This window comes from Lepisosteus platostomus, chromosome 7 (assembly GCF_059453375.1).
Source record: "Lepisosteus platostomus isolate fLepPlt1 chromosome 7, fLepPlt1.hap1, whole genome shotgun sequence".
Taxonomy (NCBI): domain Eukaryota; kingdom Metazoa; phylum Chordata; class Actinopteri; order Semionotiformes; family Lepisosteidae; genus Lepisosteus; species Lepisosteus platostomus.
In genome coordinates, this window is record NC_142617.1 from 50,387,437 (window position 1) to 50,413,661 (window position 26,225).

Consider the following 26,225-nt stretch of genomic DNA (forward strand, 5'->3'; position numbering starts at 1 on the left):
AAACACATGAGGAACCTCTGGTAGTGTAGGCCTGCGTAATTAAACCATACTAGGAACATCACTTGAGAAAACAGCGCAATGTCTAACTGGTTGAACTCTATATTCACTGGAAAAGCTGTGGCTAATCCACATATATCAAACAGATAATTAGTTCATTTATGTGGCTCCAGTCGTTTTATTTATACCAGTACCATTCTTTTACAGACTGATTGTTGATTGCTTCGTTGCTACAATGTACAGAGCACCAAGAGATACTGAAAAACCTTAGTGACTTGATTAAATAAATTCCTCATTTGAAAGCGTTGCATGAAGGATACTTTGCAAACACATAGTAGAGCCTTTCTTTGAGAGGATTTTCTCAATTATTAAAGAATTTGCAATCTACATTGTGTGTGGATATACACAGGAATTATACACTATCTAGGTGTGCGTGCATTTTCACGTATTAACGGTGCATATTGATATTAATACATTTAGTAATAATTACTTAATTCGAGTAATTTGTACTTGGCTCTTATCGAAAAAATTGAATATTTAGTCAATTATAAAAACTTATAATTACACTTCGTGAATCCACAAACCTACATTTCTGAGTATGGCGATAAGGCTCAAATACGGAATACTGAATACTTCCAACAACCCTATTCACCACTAAACACGTCAGACATGGACTCCTTATGACTGAACAAATCCATTACAACTCTTCATCTCGTCGAAGAGACATTAACTAAATCTGGGCAGACAAATCAGTCTGTTTCCTGCTCATGAATTCCTTCTGTCCTTTCTTGCCTGTGATAATACCTGATGCTCACTAACCTCACCTTTCATCACAGTCCCACAGAAAGCACACGTCTGCTGGATTACGAATACGGAACTACAGGGCGCATGCGCTCATGTTCCTCACACAATCTTGAGCTCCTTACACATCACGGCCATTTTCCTATCCCCGCCTCAAACTCCGTTCCACCTCGACCGGTGGGCACCACTATCCAATCAGAGACGTCAATATCTTCAGTAAGCGGCTTCTGATTGGTTAGCTTCCCCATCATTTATATTATGGTGGACACGTCAAGGTTAGTATTGCATCTGTTCTGTTGTAGTGCTTCGTCTGAGAGGCTGCATCTGCGATATTACGGAGATTAAAACTAGAATACCGGAAAACAGAGATTTCCCCCAAAAAACTCCTTCAAACAATTAGCTTTATTTTTTTCCCCGCAAGTGTATTTTTAGACTTGTGCAGGAAACTCGCTTGGATACATTTGAAGATCAAAACATCGCTTGGCTGTCGTTCAAAGGATCTAAAGGTTGCAGACAGCGTGAAGGAAGTAAGACGCTGAAAATGCAGGGACATTTTCGACAATTCATCGTCTTCGGCGTTTTTCTGTAATCGAGACATTGTACATAGGCTAGATTCATGCTCCTCGAGCAAAGATAAACTGCTGAGGTTGAGTTGCAGAAGTGTAATCTGAAACACCTAACACTGGGGAAAACTGGTCTGAGTAGGACAAGGTTAGCTCAACCAACGCACTGACGCAGAGTTGGCCGGATCATAAAAGTGAAATTCCATTATTGAACTAACCGTACTCACAGTTTTTCAGTCGGTAATGTCTTAAGTGTCTTCTTGAGTTTCATACCGAATGACGCGGAAGGTAGTTAAATGGCAGTTATTTTAATAGACTTAAAGGAACGAGCACAAATGCATCTGTGAGTCGGATTTATAGATAAATCCCGCAGCACGCAAGGAGCGGTCTTTTGGAGTTTAATGTGTAATTCGCGATGTCGTGTTTTGCGTCCGTGTAATCTGCCCTCTCAGCATTACTCCACAAACAGATTAAATTGAAACCGAAACAATATAATCTTCCGCACTCGAAAAGAGACGATTTCGTAAACGTTACTACGCAAAGACGCGCTGGTACAGGTGTAGTTAGTTCTTTAACCGTCGGTTCCGCATTAAGGTAGTCCAATTTGGAAAGCTTTGTGTAAAACTTGAAAAAAAACTATCGACCCCGAAGCCGACAAACGATAGGCGGCGAATATCAGTTGGAATTCGGCGGTAAACCTCAACAGTAAATAGAAACAGTAAATTATCTCCAGCGGTCGCTGAAGCAGGTTCTCAATGGTGGGATTCGGTGCGAATCGGAGGGGCGGTCGCCTGCCGTCCTTCATCTTGATCGCCTTGTTCGTGATCATCCTCGTCCTCTCTTTCAACTACTGGACGGTGTCCAGCAAGCACACGCGCCTGCTGGACGAGCTGGCCGAGGTGCAGGCGCAGGTGAAGCGCACGGACGCCGCGCGCAGCCGCCTGGAGAAGCGGAACTCGGAGCTGATCGTGCAGGTGGACACTCACCGCAAGCAGATCGACCAGAAGGACGGCGACTATGTCACGCTGGAGAGCAAGCTGCAAGCCCTGGAGTCGCAGGCTAAGAAGTGCGCGGACGAGAAGGTACGGTACAGTACAGTACGGCACGGCACGACACAGTACGGGCAACGCAAGCAGGGCGGTTTAACGTGAGATCTGTCCAGAATGACGTTTAACTGCTGTGGTAGCCGAGCCCAAAACAAACACCGCTCCCACCTGCCATCGCGCAAAGGTGCTCATGCCTCGCTGCTTGGCAAGGACGAGCTGCTAGGACTGTCCCTGCCCTCATCAGCCGGCGTGCGTTGGGAAACCATAGGCGCGTTTGACATCATCTGGGTGATCATTCTCCGAGTGCTTTGGGAAAGTAGATCTGAACTGAATGCTTCTAGCACTGTGCTTTGCTTAATAACTGCCACTTGCTCTTTGCCGTAATTCTTCTTATTGTTTCTCATTGTTTCAGTACGTGTACAGTAGCTGCATTTGTTCTGTCCAACGGCAAAACCTGTCAAGATCTGCCAGGAGTTAGTAATTAAAGTGCTGAGCTGTACCTTACTTTACAACAGCATTCTTCTGAAAAACAACATCTCTTTTCTCGTGCGCTTGAATAACACACACTCTTTATTGCTCCTGATGGACTTCGTCACTCTTCTGTTTCTGCTTTGCACAGTTCAGAGTGTACTCTTGTGACGGCATTGGACCTGATCCGCTTCACCCTGATGCACACGATCCAGCTGGGTGATAGACCTGTAAAGACACAAAGGCTTTTTTTAGGCAAATGATTCACATGTTTGATTAAGTCAGAAGGATGCAGTACACCTTTCTCTGAGTGGTTGAATAGTGTGAAGTGCTGTGTTTTCTGGTGTAGCTGCTAACAGGTCCTCCTGCTTGTATCTGTCCAGTATGCCAGGCAGTGCTTCTAAGGGTTGTCATAGAACCTGAATCGCTCTTGTGCTCTCTAATGAGATTCAGAGCCCTGAAAGACAGGAGTAGATTAAGCTGTGCTGCTTGCCCTGTCAGTTTCCTTCCAGAGAGAGGGAACTCGCTGACATGCCTTGTTTCTAGATGGAATGAGATATCAGAACCACCATCGTGGAGAACGAACAAAAAATAGCATGAACTGCTTTTGGCGTTGATTGAAAGCCAAAAGAAGGGTTGAGGTAAGACAGTATCATTTGCTTATCTCCCAGTCGAGCCGTTAAAGAGCCAAACTGGAAAATCGGGTGTTTTTTGAGTCATGTGTTTCGTGATTGTTCCAGTTAGTGATTATAAGATGCTTACATCGCAGCTACATACTTTATAAAATTTCCTTCCTTCCTTTGTAGCAGCATTCATTTTTAATGATAATAGAGGAGTGAGGAATTTTCTCTTTAATCTTGTCTTTTTAAAACCAAGGGTTGCTTCTGGTTTGAATGTGAACTGAAAAACACTGAGTTAGAGGAAGGAGAAGTGAACAACAGATGAGGTCCTCTTATTATGTTGGATAGCTGGAAGAACCATTGCCCAGACATTATAAATTCATGGCAGTAGGCGCCAGGCAGAGTTGGAGAGTTGCTAGTGTTTCAGTCCCTTTCAGGGTAGGTGTTTCATTGGTACTCTGTGACTTTAAGAATGCGACTCGGGTAGCGAGTCTTAGCTGAAAGAGAAATGGCTTTCCGAAACCTGGACAGGGCCCGCACATCAGAATGCTGCAGCTTACGGGCCTGTGTCCTGAATATGTATCCATTTTGCAGCCATGAATAAGGGTGTGGGGTTGTGTGCAGCTGAATCTCGGCTCATCCTTCTGTTGGATCATCCCTCCTCCTGCCTGCTGGTCAGCGCACCACTTTGCAGACTTCTTCCTCCCTCGTCCCCTTCAGAAGAACGGTTTACTGCACGGGCAGATGTTTTTACAGCATCTGTTCGGCATGTTGCCTGGGCTGTGAATGGGCAAAGGATTCATCATCCACAGAAGACACACTCTAATTTAAGCGGCCTGTTCCTGTTTTGCATTAGAAGATGTAGGCTGGGAAGCTCATCTAATTGTCCACTTTGTGAAACTCTAAGCAGGCAAAAGCCAATCTTTTTTTTAAGACTCCAGTAAGGTCAGGGTTTAATATTTACAGTTGCAGTCTGTAGCAATGTCATGTTCTCTATTTTGAGATGGTGTGTGGACAAATTCGACGTCTTGGCTACAGCAGTATTGGTGTCTTGTGGCCTAATTTCAGAGGCTGAGCAAGGCTAAGCCTGGACAGTACTGGGACAGAAGGCCTCGCAGGCAAGGCACAGATGCTGTTTTGAAATTGGGGGAACTCGGTCATGGTTCTGGAGGGCCGTTGGGTTTGAATATCTTTAGGGTTGCTTTAAAGCACCCGTAGAGCTGGGACAACCTGCAAAACTTGTACAATGAGGCTGACACTGAGCTTCTTCCAGTGGTTACAAACAAAAGAGGACTGAAACCTGTAGACAGGTCCTCCCAGATCAGGATTAGGGATCCGTGCCATGAGCAGTTGATCAGTCACTGGCACTCTTCTCTGGATGAGTGCTGATTGGTCATCAAATACCCTCTTGGCACTGTGCAGAAGAATAGTGGTGTTAACCTAAAGCCCCCCCATATTGAGTCATGTCTCATTTCTCTACCTGCTCTGCGGGCACAGAAGGGCTGCCAAGTGGTGCCCAGGTGGGGTGGTGCTTCAGTGGTGGGTGTTGCATGTTCTTATGTGCCAGCTGCTTTTGCATCTTTTAAGTATGAAAACCTCTATTTAAATGCAAGCAATTATTATTAAGCCCTTTTTGTTAAGCTGTCGATAAGCACTGAGACAGTAATGATGCTGAAACTGTCAGTGCGCATGTCCAGTCTGGCTCGGTGCAGAAATTGCTGCTTCAGAACGCCAGCAGGAGGTGTAGTGGAATCTGTTCAAGAGGGTGGGTGGTCGCGTTCCTGTGCGCAGCAGTTGTGTGTTGCTCTTCTGATAGCGTCCTGCATGCAGGAGCAAATGCACTGTTACTTCCAGCACAGGAACGCATCAACATTTCTACTTATTTTGCAGTTCTGTCCTATTTATTCCCTAATATGAATGTCCCTGTGGCATCCTGCAGAAGTTCACCTGCGTTAGTCTCATGACTGATGTTGATGGTGTACTGTATATACTGTATGTTTGCAGATGCTTTCATCCAGAGGCTAGGGGTTGCACTGGAAGTCAGCTGCTACTGTTGTAGGGCCACTGAGTTTTTCTAGCTCTTGAAACTGTAGCGCAGGTGTTGGCATCTGGTCAGTAACCTTACTCTTGCAGTCGGTTTGCAAATGTCCCCTTGACCTGAACAGGATAGGACAGTGATGGATTGTATGCTTTAACTAGTGCTTTTTAAGCTGCAGACTTTCACAAGCCACCTCATTTTCACGTGCATCAGTGAAGAAGAAGCAAGCGACACTGAAGAAGGGCATCGCTTCATAAGTAGTTGCTTCATCCAGAAGTGTTTGATTTGTCTGTAGTCTCTCAAAACGCTAAAGCTGGTGATTGCAAGCCAGGCAGCTGGAGTATCTCTGCCTGCCCGTGGGACGGACAACACCAGCCATATTGAAACCAGGTTTCTTAAATCCAGCGTTGAAAATTGTGCTTTAGTACAGCTGATCATGACTCGAGTTCGTCTTTGCTCATTGCATGACACGTATTGTCTTCTCAATCCATGTGAGTTCCCTGCAAGTCTTTGGCACATCGTTGGAGACCAGCATGGCCTGTGCACAAAAGCACAGTGCACACCCGCCGACGCCTACTGCAGCCTGCGCTCAGCTTTGTATGGTTTCCATTACTTCACAGGGCTGGGCAGCCAGAGCTCTGTAGGAAAGGAGAAATCGCAGTGGTTTACTGCTTTAGCAGTGATTAGGCAATGACCTCATCCTTAGATTTTACTATTAGGCCTTTGCTCTGATTTTCGCTTCAGATTCCGTGCAGAATATTAAAAAGATGAAGTCAGACCTGGCTTCTGCTGTCCGAGGGCCCATCTGTGAGGTCATTGCATCAGGAAACCTCTCCTGAGGGGACAGTAAGGGGAGACCACAGGATTTGCATTTCTTTTTATGACCATTTCTCTTGCCTCTGTTGATCAGTAAATGGGCTCAGTGAACCCTGAAATGGCAAGCTTAGTCTTGTTCCTCTCCATTTTCCTAACGACTGTGATTTTTCCTCTTTTGTTCTTCGAAACAATCGGATATCCAAAGCCGTGATTTTCCGTAACTGGATCCTTGTTGTCTAGCACATCGAGTTAATGACACGGCAACGCAGCACCCTTCACAATTAGACGCATTGTGACCCTCGTGTCCTACCGTAAGGACTCCACCTGGTGTAGAAGAGCAGCAGGTGTGCTGAATACCGCTACTTGCAGTGTTTCATTCTTTCCATGCTCCTTGTACTTAAGGACACTCTCATCTCGGGTGCTTGTGTCAATTCAGGAAGTCAAAACAAGGATCCTTTTCATTTGTCAGGCTTCATTAGAGAGCCCCCAAGCCAGTGCGGCGCTACTACAGATATGTATTTTAACGAGTTCTTTGTCTGTGCAGCAGCTGCTCATTATAGGTACTTTCGTGTGAAGTACCAGCAGAAGAAAAGAGGGTTTTGCATGTGCTGAGAGTAGAATCTGGGCATGCCAGTTATCCAGGCGGTGCCGACTAACCTCGGTGCTCTGACCTTGCAGTGATCTGGGAATCGGGTCGGCCCTGCCTGTCCAGCGGGACCGTGAAGGGACAGGGCTCCCGGAGGGACCGAGGTGGGCCAGCGTGGGGTCTTTCTGCTCGACGTTGGAGAGAGAAAATAGTGGCAAGCCTTTTGGTGAGGTGGGGGGGAGACCTAGTTAAAACGGAGCGCTCTTTCTCTTGTGTTATCTGTGGTGGCTGGTGTAGAGTGTGTTGAGACTGGTGCTCAGGGTCAGAAGAGGATTCTCAGGCTCTACAAGGTGGATCCTTAAGCTTGACTTTGAATTCTGATCCATGTCGGCCTCTCTTGCCTCGCCCGTAACGGAGATAGTTGGCAACAATACCTTCCACTGATTCAAAGCACTTTTTAAAGCTGGTTAGGACAAGAAGAGACCTCTAATGGCCTCTAAAGGTGTTCCTTGTTTCTTTTCAAACAAGGTTTCTAATCCACTTTTTCATATACTGTAGATGAGAATGGTGGAAACGCTTCTAGAACTTAAACTAGTTTTGCTTGTTCTGTTTTGTTTTTCTCGTTTTCCTCGTCTTATGTGATTGAGGGATAATTAACACTTACACACCCTATTATAGGTATTCTTTACATACCCTACAGAGTCATTCTCTTGATTAAATGTGTAAATGTTGTTCACAGCAGAGGTGTGATCAGGTGGGTTAGCTGTCAGAGTGGGAATGCTTTTCTTTAAGACTGGCTTGGTCTTCAAGTACTTGGGTAAGTTGGTTTAATTAGGAGAGTAAGTTATTAAACCTTTCCACCCAAGTTAAAACAATCCAGATATATATTGTTAGCTTTGAAATCTTTTGGCTGTTTTTGTAGCCATCAATTAAGTTTCCCAGGGAAATATATTGCAGGGAAATTAAAACAGGTTGGAACGAAAGAATGGAGGGAGAAAAATGGGCAGAAAATAAACATGCATAATAGTTTGTCATGGTGCAGTTTGATAAGCTTCTCTGTTGTTCCATTTGTTGGTTTTGGGTCTGAAGATAATGGGAGGTTTTTTTGCCTCTGTGAGAAACTGCAAAGCAGTGTCTCTGCTCTTCTGTGGCTGGTGAAGACTGTCATAAATACAAGCTCCAAATCTCCAGTCCCTAAGAGCCTCTGATCAGTGGCTGGTGGTTGTTTTAACTTCTAATGAGTACCTGCCTCAGACCTGGGACTAAAGTGGTTTTAAATTAAGTGAACGATACAGTTGTCAAATTAAATGCCGAACTGGAAGCAGAAGCAGCAGGTGAACTTCAGGGACCTTCAGAGTTGCGTTAGTTTGGATTCCTGCTGGGAGTGGAGTGAGAGGTAATTGCAGGAAGTTCACGTGTTTGTGCTGGAGGTGTTTGACTGCCTCACCATCGGCAACCCCGTGGAGCCACATGAGCTAAAGGGTGACTTCATCTGCTTTTTCCGTTGGCTTGGGGAAAAAAAAAACAGCAGGAGAATATCCCAACGGGGCGCAAGCTTTGTGAAACTGCACCACAATAATCTGATAAGCTGTTGTCACGCTGTTGACCCGTTACATACAGGCACGCAGTATGTTTGTCCTCTCCAAGGGAATGTCTGCTGGTGTGCAGAGGGAGTGCCAGGGGAGAGTTTGATGTTCTTGTTTTTCTTCCTGTTTCCTGTAACTGGGCTCAGGATCCTGCTTCTTGTCCTCATCTCTGCAGCCTTGAAATCTGGACCCTGTCTTCATCGCCTTGTTGTGTTCTGTCAGCTGCATTTATACTTGCCGGGTTTTGGCCTTCACAAGTCCACAACGACGCCTGCAGTAGAGAGATCGGCACGCTGTGGTTTGGGCCTCTTGGTTTTTTCTTAACAGGGCTCGAAGGGGGCAGAAATCGTGAATCCCCTGAGTGCGTTCCTGATCCGGCAAGTGTCCCCTCCGGGTCCCTGCGTCGTGAGCGCAGAGATCCGTGTGTTCTGCCCCGAGGGTGTTGTGTGAACACCCAGCAACGATCAGTTCTCGTTGCTGTAGAGGAGTAGATGGGGCTGCAGGATGCAGGTACTGTGCGGGACACTGACTGAGCTGGTTCCACACCCTCTTACTGCTGCAGCTCTGGCTCTAGCTGGCCTTGAGCTCTTGGCAACAAGTCTGTAAGTCTGGTTTTGTTTTTTCAAAATTGTTAAGGGGCACGTCAAGCAAGAGAGTGCAGGTACAGGACAGAGAAATTTACACCTTTTTTGAAAATATTGGGATTTGGAAAGTTTTTTTTTTTTATCTGGAACCAAGCTGTAATCTGTCAGTTGCACACTGGTCTCAGGCAGATGTCAATTTGTTTTGCTATAGCTGACTTTAAATAGGCGACAGTTGCTACAAATAAATGGATTAAGAAGAAACTCTTCCTCTAAACGGCAGTAAGTTGAGCAGAAACAAAAGGCATCCTAGTTAAAGGTTTATGGAGCTTATGAGCTGCGGGCTGAGCAGTGTGTTAGGATGTCTTTATAAGAATTCTAAAGTCTCCAGCCTTGCCTGTAGAACAAATAGGTCTGGAGTCTTGTGGAGAGAGGAGGGACTGCATGCGATTTGCTCCTCTTTTGGCTTTTGGGCTGAGCCAAAGAAGCATCTTGTTCTCGGCAGACAATGCTAAAAGCCTTTGGCAGCTAGCCCTGTTCCTAAAATGTCATTGCACTACTTGTTTATTTGTGCATTTACGAAGTAAACGACTGTGGGCGGAACTTTGCTCTTGTTCTGTACCACACCTGGCATTTTCTGCGTATACAGCTTTGCCTGTTGGTTTTTATCTGTTTGTCAAGGTTGGATGATTTGGGGGGAAAAGGACTCTGGGAAGCTGTTGATATCCTGTTTCAAAACCTGTTTGAGACTGTAACTGTAAAGTCAGCTGAGAGCGTCCTGGACTCCGTTTCCACAGAGACGAGCGTACCAGCGGGGCAGTGCTTGGGCTCAGCTTGCCCAGCATGTTTCTGTGTGACATGTGCTTAGTGGTGAGCAGTAACATCTGAGTACCGGAGACTGGATCAGATAAGGTTATTCAAGATTTATTGCACTGGGGAGAAGGGTTAAAAAGCTTAAGGTTTACGTTAATTGAAAAGCGCTATTTGTTTTCTGGAGTTTATCAGTGCGACGACGCTGTCGCTTGTCATTCGAGGTGGACCTTACGCTGTGTTCTAATTAAGAGGGCAGGAGGCCAGTAGATGAAATCCTTCTCTTCCATCACTGGCTGCCACTCCTTGCCTTTAGCCGAGCGCTTTTATCTCTGGGATGTGTGACATTTATCGGACAGTGATGCTTTAATTACCAGCTGTCTGTAAAAAGAATATCTGCCTCTTAAAACCTGAGCGTGCAGCCCGTTCTTCCCCAGAGCATCCATTTATGCTGGTAAAAATGCTTTAATTGCCCCCAATAATCTCAACCGTGTAATTTGTTTTTATAACTGATGCAGCTATAGAAGCATTAAGATGCGGAAAGTGATAATGAAACGGATAACAGGTCTTGAAGTTCTTCGCTCTTCCATTAGTAAGCCAGTAGATCAATACAGACATTTGTCCGGGGGTGACTCCCGATGCATAGAAATTCAATGCATTTCAGGGTTTGCTTGGTGCAGAGTCTCGTACTGATTGTTTTGATTGTCCAAGTAAGTCCAGCTGCCTATGCTCCTGTATTGAAGTGAATAAAAAGCTCAAGATGTCCAGCTCAGGGTATGGGCTGATGCTGGAATAGCTGGAACTGATGCGCTTTGGTGTTATTCTTTTGTATTTCAGAAGAGAAGGACTCAGCCCTCTTCTTTAACACAATCCTTTTTTTTTAAGACGCCAGCTCAGTGATGCAATGACCAGACAAGTTCCAAAAGTTTTGTGCTTCAGGGCAAACTTTGTCGTACAGTTTTGTTTCCTGCTCTCTCCAGATAGGCCCTCAGACCTCGGGGTGTGGATGGGTTCATGGCCAACCAGAGCTCACCGGCCAGGCCAGCCCTCCTGTGTACTGTGAGGTGTCATGTTCCTTCCTCTCCCCTTTTCTGGAGGATCTGTCCTGCTGCAGAGTAGCTGGCTTCTGCTAGCTCTGCTCTAGCTGAGCTCGTGAACCTTTCGTTGAGATGAGCCTTTGGAGCAGCCAAACCTGCTGGCTGCTACAGTGGGTTTCTGGCCAGAAGAATTCCAGCATTTTACATTCCAGCAACAACTGCTTACCGAGCCAGTGCTTATCCTGGTTTCCATTGAGTTAAGAGACCAGAACACGTGATTCTGCCTCCCCCCTGGATGAGATGCTGGACCATTGCTGAGCTTACAGTCAGGGTAAAGTACCTCTCATAAGGTATAACAGCAGCATCTGCACTGCTGAACCCACCCCCAGCCAGTGCCCAGAGTCCAGAGACTTGCTTGCTATTCCATGCTCTACAGTATTAAAGCCACACAATTCAGTGAGCTGCTGCTGTAACTGTGATTTATGATTTTGTCAACATGTTTCAAAGCGCATAATGACACTAAGGTGTTGGATACATGCTTGAGGTGCTAAAGCAGTCAGTGGATTGATTCTGGTCCTTTTAGAAGTGATTAAAATGAAGCTCAGCCCCTGCGGTTTCTCAGTTCTGAGCCACGGTCCAGTTTCTTTGTCTATTGTAATGATTCCTGACTTTGCTCAGTGCTTTCTCTTTCTTGAAAACAATCGTCGGTGAATAAACGGGGTGTGCTCAAGGCCTTTTTGCTGTCTTGCACAGAGAGAAATAAGGAGGCGTGGAGCCCAGGGCCGAGAAACAAGGTCACGCAATGCTGAAAAGAGCCTGGACCCAAACGGAGATGCTCCCTTAATCTCCACGCCAGGGTGCTGATCTCTGCGGGGCCGACTTCCTTGTTTTCAGGCTGTTGCCCTTTGGAAGCCGAGCCCCTGCAGCCAGCTGGCAAGAACCGAGGCCAGCGGCAGCACAGCTCCACCTCGGACCCGCTTTTCTGTGAGCTGCAAGCGAGGAGCCGGTCCTCCGCTGCATCTGTTCGGTGGCCGAGGGCTGTGTGGTGCAGTCTGCGAAACAGATGCCCAGGCTGCAGAGACAAAGGGAATCACGCAGGCAGGCTGATGTCTGCAGTGGAGAGATGCACTGGGAGACAAAGACCAGCAGATGCATTGACATACAAACACAGTGACACACTTACAAGAAGCGTCCCAGACTGACTTCTGCAAACAGACCTCGTTGTGCGAAAGCGCAGGCTCGGCTTCCTCACGATATTGACTTTCCACACACGCACTGATGCTGCCGTACGCATTGCACGGCTCTTTTTTCTTCCTGCAGTGAGGAGGTTAAAATCAACTGCCAGACACCTCCCCCCCAGTCTCTCTTGAGGTGGTTCAACGCCAGGCTCGGTGATTGGATTCTCAGCTTTGTAAGTGAGAGTGTGTGTTGGAGGGGGGGGGGGGGAGGTTTATCGGGAGAAATGCTGCTTTGGAGAGCAGAAACCATGTTGAAGGTTTCTTGCTGCACAAGAATGGAGGCATTTTTTTATGCAGAAAATTCTGTAGGATACATTCTGCTTTGCAGAAAAGAATAGTATTTGTCGCATCTTGGGTAATACTCATTTGAAATTCAAGGAGTGCTGCAGTGTCTCAAAAAAAAAAAAGGATAAATGATTAGCTTTGAACTGCACATTAAAGGTTTTTGGAGCATTTTGTACAGTGCTACAGGGCAGCGGTGTTCCAGAACAGCTGGGGCTCTGCACAGTGCTGGCTGTGCTGTTTGTAGGCAGACGTGCTTACCGACACAAGCCTGGCAGGCATCACAGAGCAGATAACAAAAGGCAAAAAATGCTGCCCTTGTTGTGGTCTTCCTAGGTCGCCATCCATCTGTAACAGAAGAACCAAATATGAAAATTCTTCTAAAGGCATATGCCTGTGTCTTTTTTTTTAAAGCCTTGTTTCGCAGATGTATGATTCCTTACCTCTTTTGTGCTTCTGATATTGTCCCTTTCTCGGAATACTTGGCACAAGCAAAACCTTGGGGGTGGGGAGAGTCTGCGATTTTTGCTCTGCTGGCTAATTTAATCTTGCAAGAAGTGCTTGAATACTTTTTCTTCATTTCTATCAAGCCCTGCAGATCTGCAGATTGTAGTTCTTATTCCTGTGGTGTTGAACTTTCCCTGGTAATTCTTCTCTTTCCATCTGCTGAGCCCATGAATCTCCCAGAGGTCAGTGGAGCTCATCTTTAACAAGGAGTAATGGTCGTTCTTCCCTCTTGACAGATCAGTAATTAATGTGAGTGTTTTCTGTTGAACAGATGCACACTCACCCTCGGTCCCATTTTAAATTGTGATTCCATTGGCCTCTTTAATTGCTTCATTTACTGAACTGAAAACAAACCAATCCCAAGCATAAATTCAGAATGGACCAGAAAATTCATATTTTGAAGTTTAATTTTTGCCTTGTTTGCCCAGTCGATTTCAGCCTAGAATGCTGTCGATGGAGCCCTTATCCTGTATTAGGGATTTCTAGTTTGTATGTTTTATTTATGTTTTTGCAAGACTTTGCTTGTTTGTCTGTCGCTGAACGTCAGGTGGATGTTTTTATATTGCACCAGAAACCTGGATGATTTTTTTATCCTGTGAAACATCTCTTCATCCTGCTGCATCTGCAGACTGTCTGCCAGGCTTCTTAAGCTCCCTTTGTCAGTGTGCAAAGTCATCTTGCTGACTCCTGGTTCTCCTTTATTCCCTGTTTGCTTGCTTTATAACAATATGTACTGCCTTCACCTCGCAAAGTCATCACACTTGAAGGATTGATTTAATCATTGAACCATGTTTTTCAGCAGAGCCTTCTTTATGTGCCATTAAGTGCTTCTGAGTCACAACATAGAGAGCCTTTAAATTTGATAGAAAATGCCATCTTGGTGCTAATATCAGGCAGCTTCCAAAGAGTACTCGCAGAGAGCTTTGAGTTGCATTAGCAGCTGAAACAGCAGAGTTGGCCAGGATCTGTCCGGTACTTTGCGTTGAGTCACAGGCACCCATGCAGGCTACAGGTCCTTGGCAGGCCCGGGGACTTCAGATCACACAGACACGGATCCTGTCTGGATGTACTGAACTGCATGGCAGACTGAGTGAGGGGTATGGGAAATTAAGAGCGTGGTGGTAAATAGCATGGGTGTCCAGAGCCCTGTCGCTTGACAACCACAAGGGGCTTTGTGGTTTTCTTGACGTACGATCTTTGACTTGGATCTGTTGCTAAATTAGAGACGCTTGCTTTCCAGATCGCTGCTCTCTGATGATTTAAGGTATAAAACCTGCCGAACCGTACCCCGATCTCCTAGTACTCGGTGTTTCGAAGCCAGCTGTTCTAGGCATGACCAGTGGTGGGGAGAGGCTACAGTACGTGCATCTGCAGTGCCGTGGTACAGTGCTGGCTTTAGAAGCGGATCCCAGGGGTCAGTGACCCAGGCTGCTAATCCTCGCCGATCAGCACTGCCTGTGGTGGAGCTCTTCAGGAGGCATCTCTCTTGTCTGTGCGGTGATTGGAGATTGCACAGGCTCAAGTGTCTTCTGTTCCTCCGCCTGGTGTCTCGGGGATTAAGCACAGTGCTGCCAAACCGGCTTTCCATCAGGCTGTGAGGCACTTGCCTTCATCTGCACAGGTCATGTCCTCCTGCCTCTCCTACCCTCACCAGTCGCTGGACACAGTGTTGCATTACGGCAGGAGTCTACAGCCCTGCTCCAGACCCTTGGCACAATTCACTTCTTAATTATGTCACTATGTCTGTTACAAATTACGCAAGAAAAGATCCTGCAGTGCAAAGAGTAGCAGGTGTGGTCTTAACACAGTAACTAGGCTCCTCCACATTCCACCCTTTCTGTAGAAAAGGAGTTTTTTTTTTTTGTCAGCTCCATTTTAAAGGGGAACTGCGACGCCATTTTCATATTTCGGAGTTAGAACAAATCGGCATTGATAAGTGCTTTTGAAACCTTATTAAAAGTAAAATGTAAATTGGAGGTTCTACAAGTTATCGTGTACATCCTAAAATGGACAACATTTCCAGGTATGCACAGCGCCATGTTCTGTAATTCAGTACTAGGCAACAACATTTTTGGTGACATGTTGCGGCTGTATGACATTGTAAACAAGCAGGCTTGTGAATACATCTCTTTTTATCCACGCGGAAATATTGCTTTTGTTTTCCTCATGGTTTTGCCGACAAATCCTACTTGCTTGTTAACTCTACATGTGGATCATGTTGGAACAGTTCTGTGGTGAAATGTCTGCTGCACATCCTGTATTCATTCGCTCATGCATCAGTCATGCATTACGGTGACTAGTGAGCAGGAAGGGCCACTTCAGGTCGCAGTCCTTGTGAACTCTCACTCTTGCCTCTGGCAAGACCAGGGGTTTGTGACAACATGGTGACCTAAAGTACTTTCACAAAGTTCACGATGTTGTGCTTCATTGGAAATTAGTTTTAAAGATTCATTCATTTTAAAATTAGTTTTAAAGAAATTCTATTTCATGACCAACAAATTTATATTGTTGCTGAGATTTAATAACCTGTCTGAGAAATTGTCACTGCAGTTCCTCTTTTTAAATGAGGAGCGTTGTAAAAGCAGTTTGGTGACCTGCAAATACTGCCTTTAACAAACGGGTAGCCGTTTCACTCAGTTGTGCACTTGACTCGGCTGTAATCCAGTGGATACTGTATTCCAGACCGAGTCAAGAGAGACTCGACTGTCACACGGCATCCTGCTTCCAAGAGCAGTGACTGCTTGATGCTGTACAGGCTCTGTGTGAAGGAGTGTGGTTGTAAAGATAAGGAGCAGGGCTTTTGTTGAATCAATTCTGCTAATGGAGTGTAGAGCTAAGGTCCTCGATAAATCACGATGTGTGTTTTTCTTCCTCAGACGAAACTCCAGAGTGACCAGTCGACCCAGCGCTCGGAAATCCAGCGGCTGCAAGGTAAGAAGTGCAGATTTCTGGTTGAATGCAGTGCACGCCTTGGTAGAGTTTGGTAATGAGCTGAATAGCAGAGCTGGCATACCAGATTTCGATGCCTCCCCCAGTTCTAGCCAGTACAGACATTTAGGAGTGTGATATTTGCAGTAGGGTTCATGCTTTAGTCCTGTGCCGGCAGCAGCTGGTGTTCCCTGTTGAACGGAGCTCTGGGCTCGTGTGATGCGATTGGGGAGCTGTGCAGCGTGTTGATGTTTCTCTGCCCTACAGAGCAGCTGGAGGAGCTGCGGCAGGAGTTTATGAAGCTGGAGGATCAGCTGCACGAGACCAAGAAGAACAGCACCTTCCTGGAGAAGAAGCTGGAGTATGAGAGGTGAGAGGGACACCGACGTCACTCCCCACGGGATGCTGCTGCGCTCGTGCACGATGCGCTGGCAATCCTGGAACACTGGAGGACCCGGAAGCTGCTTGCGCCTTCTTTGTGACAGCCCAGCAAGCGCTAAACCTAAAACCGAGGAGAACTTATCTTAGTCGCGTGTTTCTCTTTGGGACCAGAGATGAAAGCACTGCAGATAGTCCTTTCTGTTGTAATTGATTTCAGTTTTATATGGAACCCATCAAGTGGATTAAATGAGCTTTTCCAGTGTCAGCTGAGCTCCTGTTTAAGGGGTAGTCTGCAGAAAATGAAATCTGAAACCTTCCCTTGCTCAATTCAGGACGGTTCCAAACTCTGCTTCCGTTGATAAAGGTCCAAACTGCATTAAGAAAAAGACATTTCATGAAATCAAGTTTGCACTTGGAGGAGGGGTGTAGAGTTGGGAGTGGGTGCTTTCTGGTGAAAGGAAAATGTAATGGTCTTGTCAGGGACATGACAGGAGCTTGTCTCTTGTCTCTTTGCAGTCTTTTGGGTGACGGTGATCTGTCTGAGACACTGAGCACATAGGAGCAACCTGGTCAGATACTGAACCATCTGGGACAGTCTTTCTCAGCCTTTTTAAAAAATAAATAAATGACATGCCGAGATCATTTTGAAATTAATGTTAACAGTCTAAAAGGAATAGTCAGAGGGAAGCTAAAATATCCTTCCGAGAGGCACAGTTTCCCCAGTGAAGTGCAGCTCTGACAGGATTAGCTAGCAGAGGGATGGTCTACCTGCAGGTCTCATGGCCACTGAAACCAAGCAGTCCTCTACAAGTCATTTTGTCTCAAGTGTGCTTTTCCTGAAGCTCAGTTTTTGAATGCTGTACAGATAGACCTATGTGTTTTTCTGTCTGTAGATTTCAGCTGTCTTGTGCAGCACGCGCGTGATCTCTATATGAAGAGACAGTGGTGTGGCCCTGCTGTTCTAGAGTAATTTCAGACCCCTCCAAGCTTTGTTTCTCCTCTCAATGACTTGACCATTGTGTCCCATCTGTAATGCTGCTTGCAACACGGGTGCGATGCATCAGTTTTGCTGCTTGTTTTTAGCTGTACCACGCTCCTGAATCATAATAAGGGTGATGCAGCTGTTCACGGCTGCTACGTTTTGCGCAGAAAGTGGAATTTGGAGGCTTCTCGGTGCCATGCTGCTCCCCCTCAGTATTGTGAAAGGCCAAGAGCTAATTAGTATTCGTGCCCATAATCCATAGCAGCTGCATGTACTCATGACCCCATAAGACGAGTGTGTGGAATCGGCTGAGCAGTCCTGTGTAATTCACCAGCCTGTCCTTGCCTCCGCAGCCTGCAGTGTGGACAGCAGATCGCAGAGCTGAAGTCTGAGTATGAGGAGAAGATGAAGAGAGCGGTGGGCGACGCCGAGGACATTCAGCGGGTAAGATCGTCCCCCATTCATGAGCCAGGTGGTTTCGGGAGCCCCAGGTTAGATCATCACTAGATAGCCTTGCTTCTCATCTCGCACATCTTGCCCACCCTCTGTGAGCAGCAGAGATGTTGTTTTCTGAAGATGTGCCTGACGGAAGACCAAAAGCAGCATGAGGTGTTTTCATTTAGAAGTGGAATGAGAAATCTCTTTTGGGTTTCAGAATATGCCGTTCAGGAACTGGGCTGTTTTTTTATGTTATTTAGTTTAGGTTACAGTAATCAGAATAGCTGTGGGGAAGAAAGCCTACCTGCCATTAAAAAAAGCCTTTGTTGATTTTTAGGTTTACCACTTTTTTTTTAATCTTATGGATGGAGATTTTTCTCGTCCGGTCGGTGCTTGGTGTTCCGTTTCCCCCTAGTGGTAGAAAATAGTACGTCTTTTTATATTCTCATTAAAAATCAATCGCTTACTACCCCCAGCTGCATTTATCGCATGACTAGCTGTGGTAAGGAATCCAGAGGCGAGAAACTTGGACACAGGGGAGAGAGGTCTGTTCCCCCTGCTCACTGCTCGCTCTGTCTTTGCAGAACAAAATCAATCACGCTGCTTCCACACACTCTTTGAAGGAGGACCGAGCAGGCCCTGCTGGCAGTGACACTGAGCACGCTGATGGCCTGCACACAGAGGCCACCCACAAACTGGACAGCGGAGAGCAGAAAGGTGACCTCCCGCCTCGGCCTAGCCTGTCCACGCAAATAAACAGAATTCGAAACGGAAGTGCGCTTATGCAAGCAACCTACGTGAAAGTCAACCAGCGCCTCTCTTCCTAGCACCTGACCACACGCACGGAGTACATGTGGCGTCTAGAATGGCCCATGAGTTCCTGTATTGCCTGAACTGTGTGCTGCTTGTAGGTGGAAAAATAGATGGCCCAGGTTTCGATGGCTCACCCTGTTCCCACCAGTACAGACTGGAGAGTGGCGTTTGCAGGAGGCTTTATGGTTCAGTTCTGTGCTTATAAGAGATATGGACAATCCTGGGGTTTCAGTCTACAAGCCAGATTTAATGCAGATTTGTTTTACAGCTGTTTATACTCTTCTGCTAGTGTTGGTCAGGAGATGCGTTTCCCTGTGCTTGGTGTAGCGGGCAGCGGACTTTTGTCTTGGATGTGGGGGACCCCAGAAGCCCCCTAGACCCTCCACTCGACATGTGTGGCTGAGTGCACCTCTCTCGCTGTTCTGCAGGTGTCGTCAAGCATGGCAGTGACGCCGGGATGCCCGGAATTGAGGACAGCGAAGTGGGCAAAGCTGAGGACATGCATTTCGGTAAGACGTCTGCTTTGACACTGAGCTTTCCTCCAGTTCTCCCGGTGACTGACGCCAGCCCTGGATTGAGACCCTATTCGTATTGAATGAACTTGGGGACTCGTAAGATCCAGTCAGAGTGCTCATCAAACCCCCCTTGTAGTAATGCATTTGCCAGCTTCTGTGCGTCATGAAGGTTTCCGTCTTCCCTGTTCAGTGGGGCTTGTTGTCCTGGGTGGCTTCTGGGCAGAACCCGTCTTTAAGCTGCGGCGGTAACCTGGTAGTGGTTTGGCCTTTAGTCTGCCGCGTGAGTGTTCCTCGCACCGGGAGTGACTGATCTCTCGTGACGCTCTCTGCCAGCCCTGAAGAAGCCGGCGATCACGCTGATGAAGCCGGAGGCGGGCGGGGCCGAGGCCGCGAGGGAGAGGCCGGCTGGAGGCCGCGAGGGCGCGCAGGGCGAGCCGCGGGGCCTGGATGCCCCGAAGGTCGGCGCCGAGCGGTACGCGGAGCCGGGCAACGCTGACCAGCAGCAGCAGGTGGCGCCGCAGCCCGCGGCGGATAACCCCAGGGTGTTCGAGGACGGCAAAGCTGGGCTCAAGGCGGACGAGCTGGGAGAGCGCAGGAGGCAGATGAGAGGTGCGTCCCCCCCGCCGTTCAGCTCCTCTTTCAGCAGACTGGGGTCCGTCTTCCTTGGGACAGCGGAGGTGGTTGATACCTGCACGTCGTATAATCCTTCAAAACCGTGTCGATGTTATCGGTGTCGATCGGGCATAACTGGAACTAGTGTGTATGGTAGATGAATGTTAAAATAAGAAATAATGCCATTTTGAGAACAAACTGATTTAGACTTGTAGGATTGTCAGGACCTTGATGGGGCCCTTTGCTTTTAGGGGATCACTTTGTCCCTCGATTTCCAGTTTTGAATGTCTTCCGGTGTCTTCATGCCAAAACAAATGGGTTCTAGGATTACAAAAAAAAGAGCTGCAGGCATTTTGCTTATTATTCTGTTGCAGAAGTTGTCTGTCTGACGGGGGGGGGGGTCAGGAGGCTATGTGTGGCACGAGTCCCAAAACCAAATCGGTTTTCTTGGCACTCTCGAACGATGTTCAGCAGCATTGCCTTCCAAAAAAAAAAAGGTGAACTCCCACTTGGATTACGCAGTGCTGCAGTGTAGCCTCTGCCTGCATCTTCACACAGCTGGAGCTGCAAGGTCTTCAGCAGCAGCAGAGAGGGCCGGTATTTGCTTTGTCCCTGGGCTGACTAAACTGTTTCAGCGTCTTCAGAATTTCTCCGGGTTTTTTTTATGCAGCTGGACTGAAGGGGTAGAGAGGGTGTGGGCAGTGCCCGCTGAGGCAGCAGGTGGCGTGCTCGTTCTCTTGCCCGCTGCTGTCACGGCAGGCCGTCGGCACACTGCTGCAGAGACCCTGCTGCTGATCCTCAGGAAGGGCCTCCTTTATGCTCGGTTCCAGAATGTGAGCTGCATCAGACTTTCTGTTTTTGTGATTTGTTTAGAAGGGAGGGTTGATTTTTTTTTTTTTTTTTTTTTTTTACAATTTTTTATTCCAGGCTTCTTACAGCCTGAATTAACTGAAGTGAAAATCGTGATCAGCACTTAGTCATACTGGAATTTTCAGCACGGTAACGTGCAGTTCTGTGTTTTTAACTTTCTGTGGGGCGTGGCGTATGTTTTGTTTGACCGAAAGCCCAGGTTCTGTTTTTATCTTGGGCGTCACAAACTTTCCGCAGTGCGTGTTCTGCAGCTGCAGGTATCCCATCGACAGGCGCACAGAGTGTCCGAGCTCTGACTTCAGCACCCCTATTCTCCCTTCAGAGAAGGGGTCTTTGCCGAGAGGCATTAAAAATGGAACTGATCTGATCAGCTATGGAACTGGTTTTCATTTGTGTTTTTATTGCCTCTTGGTCAGATCATTTTGATAGAATTAACACCAGAACTGCACTTTACAACTTTTGCAAATATCTGTAGATATTTACTTGAGCTTGGCTTCTCAAGCTGCTGGCTCTGCGGTTCTCATCTGGTCGGGCTGTTGAATTATGAGCAAGCAGTGAAAACAGTTGTGTGCTTTAAAAAGAGTGATTTTTAAAAAAATAATAAATGCACCCATCTGGGGTGTTGGGGCCAGAGTTTTTTAAAATGTGCAGGATCCCTGTTTGCAATAATGCCTTTTACTCCTACTTTCAGCACTGCCATTAGGGAGGAGGAAATCTCAAACATCGGCTTGAACTAAGAGCTGGATAAATGCACTGTGCCAGGGCCTAACCTATATGTTCCGCTGTGCAAAACCAGTAACACAGTTCAGTAGCCTTACATACTGAGGGCGATGGAGTACAATAATAATAATGGCAGTGTTTTTTTTTTTGTGGTTCCACAGCTCCCATTAATGACAAGCCTGACCATCGTGCTGCCAAAGATGGGGGGCTCCAGCTTCCCCCCAATCCTGTGCAGGTGCTGCCACAGCCCAATGAGCACCAGGCCGGCCAGGACCAGCAACCCGCCGACCCCCCCCAGCACAGACAGAGTAAGCCCCTTTGAGCTGGCCTTTCAGGGCTAACACTGTGCGCCTCCTGGGCCCCCTTTAATAAACTGATCTGGACGGCCCTTCGCACCCGGGCTTAGGGTGCAGCTGTAGGTCCTCTAGGACACTGTTCGCTTTGCATGTTTATTTCTGCGCAGAGAAAACAAGCTTGTTTTGTCGGAGAGCTGCTCATTAATAGCTTGTGCATGGAAACAGTTTATAAAGCAGCTGGTTTTTGTTGGTATGGAAAATATGCAAAACGAACGCTGTTCTAGGAGGTACATGCGTTCAGTCCCTGGCGACTGTGGGAGGCTCTTGGGAAGCAGCTAGTGTGTCAATGAAGCCGTCCCTGAAATCCACGCGTGTGGCTGTTGGGGTCATTCATCCTGGCTTTAGTGTGTGCAAGAGTGTTGATGGTGCTTCATCGCACCCCTGCGGTTCTGTGTGCTCAAGGGTTGGCAGTGCTGTTTTAACCACTGAGAATGGAGTGTGATCTTGATGCCTGAGGCCTGTCGTATTTCCACAGCGGCATGAACAAAGAGCCTGCTGCAGTGAACCTCCTTTGTAGTGCTGGTACATCTTGCCAGTGCAAAAGCTTGGGTGCTTCAGTTCCTTCTCCCTCCTTTCCAATTCCTCCCTGACCGAAAGGGAACGTTGCCCGGTCTTGTAACACTGGGCGTTTTTCAGCGCATCTGTGCCTCTCCTTTATTCAACGGGTTCTCTCTCTGAAGCGCAGCGCTGCCAGAGTCAGTCACAGTTTTGTAATGCTTCAAAACTCCACGGATTAGTTCTGTCCTTACTGTTTTAAGTATTTTCGGGTCGTCCCGGTGGAGACTGACGCGGTGCTCGTTGGTTTTTGCGAGACCCCAGACAATCTGGGACACAGAGAGGCTGTTAACCCTGAGAAAGAATGACTGTCGACAACAGTCAGTCGGGTTGCTGTGTCCCTAGCGTCTTTGAGGGGCTGAAGACGGCTTACAAGGCAATCCGACCAGAGTGCTCTAGCATTCCTGGTAGCGGTAGGGAAGAAGATGTTTTATCCCTAGAAAGCAAAATGAAAAGCAGGTGGCGGCTATTATCACTTCCGTTTTTTGCAAACGAAATGGTTGTTGTTGTTGTCATCGACTTTCGTGTTTGACAGAGGGAGTCGTCGGGCTTTCCTTGTAATTGTGGGCATTTGCCCCCCCCCTTCTGGCTTGCTGACCCACGTACCCCTGTGTGGGATGGGCGGGCAGTGTGGAGGCACGTGTGGAGTTGGGGGGGCAGGGACCCCAGTGCGACTTGACTCCTCTTCTCCTGCCTTTCTGCACGCATTCCTCCTCTTTCCTGCTATCTTCCCCGTTTCTCTCTCTCCTCTCTCCCCCCCTCTCTCTCTATCCCTCTCCTCCTGATGCGGACTTCTCTGCCCCCACAGGCCGGTTCTTTGATGAGAACGAGTCCCCTGTAGATCCGCAGCATGGCTCTAAGCTTGCGGACTACAACGGGGACGACGGTAACGTGGGTGAGTATGAGGCGGACAAGCAGGCCGAGCTGGCCTACAATGAGGAAGAGGATGGTGATGGTGGGGAAGAAGACGTCCAAGGTGAGCTTGGGCTGTGTTTCCATGCCACTGCGTCTCCCTCATTCCCCCCTTGAGTTATCTGGCACCCCCCAGCCCCAGCCCCACCCCCATCATCACTACCAAGTCTAACGGAAAATAAAGATCTGTTTCAGACTTGCCAACTACCTGCATCAGCTGTGTTCTGATTTGTAGACCACACTGGTCTGCAGCAGGAGTTTGAATCTAAAAAATCCTGGAATGACCTGAGCCATTCAGTGAAAAGGGTATACTGTGCAGTGAAAAGCATCTATTGGCATTTTCTAAAGTAGTGTCGATGCAGCTTTTCGAGACCCAAGTCTTGCTTAAGCAGTTGCCGGACTGCAATGGCTAGCAAATATTTCCGTGTGAAGGTCCGTCGAGCTTGAATTCGGGGCTCTGTTCGGGGCAGGGCTTCACGCTCGTCCCGCGGGACGAGCCGGCAGCGCAGGTGGGCCGAGGTGTGGGCGAGTCTCTCGTTCTCAGATAACTCAAGGTGTCGTGACCCCCCCCCCCCCCAGCGCCTGCATGCTTCATCCCGCTGTGCGCATGCCCGAGCGGCTGTCCTGCACTGCGCCACCCTGTGCTGTTCCCCCCCTTCCCCTGTGCACCCCCACGAGGCTCCAGACACAGGCGTGGGCAACTCCGGGCTTCGACAGTGCCAGGCTCCTGCGGGGTCTCTGGGCTTCTCACTGGGGCCCGGAGAAAGCAAAACTGGTTTGACTTCTTATCCACTTCAGTGGTTCAGTGAAGGTGAGATCTGGGACGGGATGAAAACCAGAAGGAAACGTGGCACTGCAGGGCCAGAGTAGCCTACCCGTCTTCGCGGTGATTGTTTGTCAGTATTACATGCATGTTGCGTGTCTTATTACATAGTCGCGTCACCTGCAGTAGAGTTCATCCTGTTTCAGTATTTCGATATACAGCTGGGTTGCCTTTTTTGGGGGAGTGCTGCCATTTCATGAGAACCGGCTTTCTGACGTGGAGCTCCCCCTCTGCGTGCTGTTGCTCTGCGTTATCCATTTCCTGCTCTATGTTCTGCCGTTTCTGTGCTGCAAAGGTTCTAAAAGCACCGCGTGAAGGTGAGCTGAGGAAATAAGGGTCTAGCGTTGACGCCTTGTGCTGACCACGGTTCAGAAAATAATGAGCTCAACATCTCCTTTCCAGCAGCTCAGCTGGAAAAGTATCTGGGTTTCCAGATTTTTCTATTTTTTTGCTTAGGCTTTATATTACAATAGACAGTAAGTTGGGAGGGAGAAAATGCAACAGCAAGGTGTCCTACATATGGTCCTGTGGCGTGGCCAATGCAACAGAAGGGAGAGATCCTATTAACCATTGAGTTATTAGGGGATTCTAAAACATGGTCCTATCAGTGCCCTTTCTGTGATGCTGTAGACACTGTGACCTTATGACCTGCAACCTCCAAGTACTGTTTTCTGAAGGAGCTTCCTGATTGGATGCTGACTTCCATTGCAGTGGTAGGCAACATACCAACTTCCTGCCCAGAAGAATCTGGGGGAAGTCCAACACTGGCACCTCAGGGCATCGCTGCCCGTTTCCCAATTTGCCATCCATGTGCAGTTTTTCCTTTTTCTTAAAGAGGGGTTTTCTTTCTTCTCTTGTTTTACAGATGATGAAGATCGAGAACTTCAAGGAGACCGTGCTATAGATTATGGAAAACGACACCAAGCCAATGATATCCTATAAGCCTGTGACTGGAATCATCTTTTCAGGAAGATTTAAGACTCTGGAGTAAAAGAGACAGGCAAAAAAAGAAGTTGATAATTTCTTGGCCTTCTATTTCACTGGTGCTTTAGGTCTGATTTCTGGTGGGCTGTCTCTTAAATTGAGGAGGTGGCAGCTATATAGTCCTTTTTTTCTTGAGGTGTCCTGTAGGGCTGTAGAATTGGATTGATGTGGCGCAATGGTACAGTATAGGGTACATTTCAGAACATTTTTCTGTATATTCTTGTGTATATTTTGTACTTTTTAGGGTTAATGACTTCTCTGTCCTCCGCTGTTATACTAAAGTATACATACTTGTAAGTGTAAATTATTTCTAATTTCAGATTTTCTTAATATAATTAGAATGTATTGCATTGGAAAATGAAGGGTCTGTGTAAAAAAAAATGCAGCTGTACATTTGTAATGTTTATTTTTTACAGGAAATGAAGGTTTTTTTCTGTTTAATAAATTCCCAGCTGTTCCGCTTTCTGCTGCTGAGTGCTATAGGAAAGTAGTTGGGGCAGGAGGGACGGTCAGTGGTTTCTGTAATCGAGAGGAAGTGGGACAGATCCTTGACACTGACCTGGGGTTTCCTGGTTTTTTTGGTGGGTCAGTTCTTGGCAAGAAGAATGTCACCGTTGTAATGTTTTTTTTTTTTGAAGTCTTGTTTTTTCTCTTTCAAAGCCAGAGTTTTAATTTTGGAATCTGAAGTCATCTCTCGCTGATAAAAGTAAAAGGATGGAAAGGCGCCGGGTGTTTTTTTTACCCAGAGCCTGATGGATTGCCTTGGCTGCGGTAGTGACCTGTGACCTGCACACACTGGGTAGGAGGGAAGGCCCTGCTCACAGATTGTGTGGCCGTCGTTTGTTGCTTTTTTTTTGTTGTTGTTTTGTTGTGACCAACCATGGGCTGAAATCCCATGCACGGATACTGTAGCATGATTTGAAATCAGTTTGATATTCGGATAGAGAAGTCCTCATGAGACATTGCCTCTTTGCACGTCTGTGCGAGACTGTACTTGAGTTAACACTAGTGCAGAACTCTGGGATAGATTCCGTCACTTTTATATACTGAAGCTGCTTAGCCACATATAAGTGAGTGTAGTTCAGGAATGGTTTCAATTTTAAGGTTTTTAGCCATTTGAATCCTTAACTTTGTGGACTATATTTGTCCCTTCAGTTATTCCGATCATGGGTTTAAGTACTAAAATGGGAATGTTACGGAGGTGTAGTTGACATTTTGTATGCGAGTTCTGCATATCGAATGTTGTCTGGTGTTTTTTTTTTAATGAAATCACACCGGGAGCTGGGTGTTTAACAGATTCTGAAATTTTTAACATCTTGGAAAATGATGCGAATGCACAATAAACTAAAACCCAACAGCC

The 26,225-nt window shown here is 47.2% G+C and overlaps 1 protein-coding gene across 3 annotated transcripts; it reads left to right on the plus strand.

The window, feature by feature from the left end:
* The first annotated feature begins 1,070 nt into the window (after positions 1 to 1,070).
* Positions 1,071 to 26,225, plus strand: golm2 (golgi membrane protein 2). Of its 3 annotated transcripts, none has more exons than XM_088641009.1 (10): positions 1,071 to 2,443; positions 15,853 to 15,907; positions 16,172 to 16,274; positions 17,621 to 17,711; positions 18,290 to 18,422; positions 18,947 to 19,027; positions 19,367 to 19,642; positions 21,397 to 21,543; positions 22,955 to 23,122; positions 24,747 to 26,225. In XM_088641009.1, exons 1-10 carry the CDS (start codon positions 2,117 to 2,119, stop codon positions 24,821 to 24,823), a joined length of 1,458 nt encoding a protein of 485 aa, XP_088497135.1. In that variant the 5' UTR covers positions 1,071 to 2,116; the 3' UTR covers positions 24,824 to 26,225. The 3 variants fall into 3 exon arrangements, with proteins under 3 accessions (XP_088497135.1, XP_088497136.1, XP_088497137.1); XM_088641010.1 differs by having other exon boundaries at positions 22,955 to 23,041; XM_088641011.1 differs by lacking the exon at positions 22,955 to 23,122.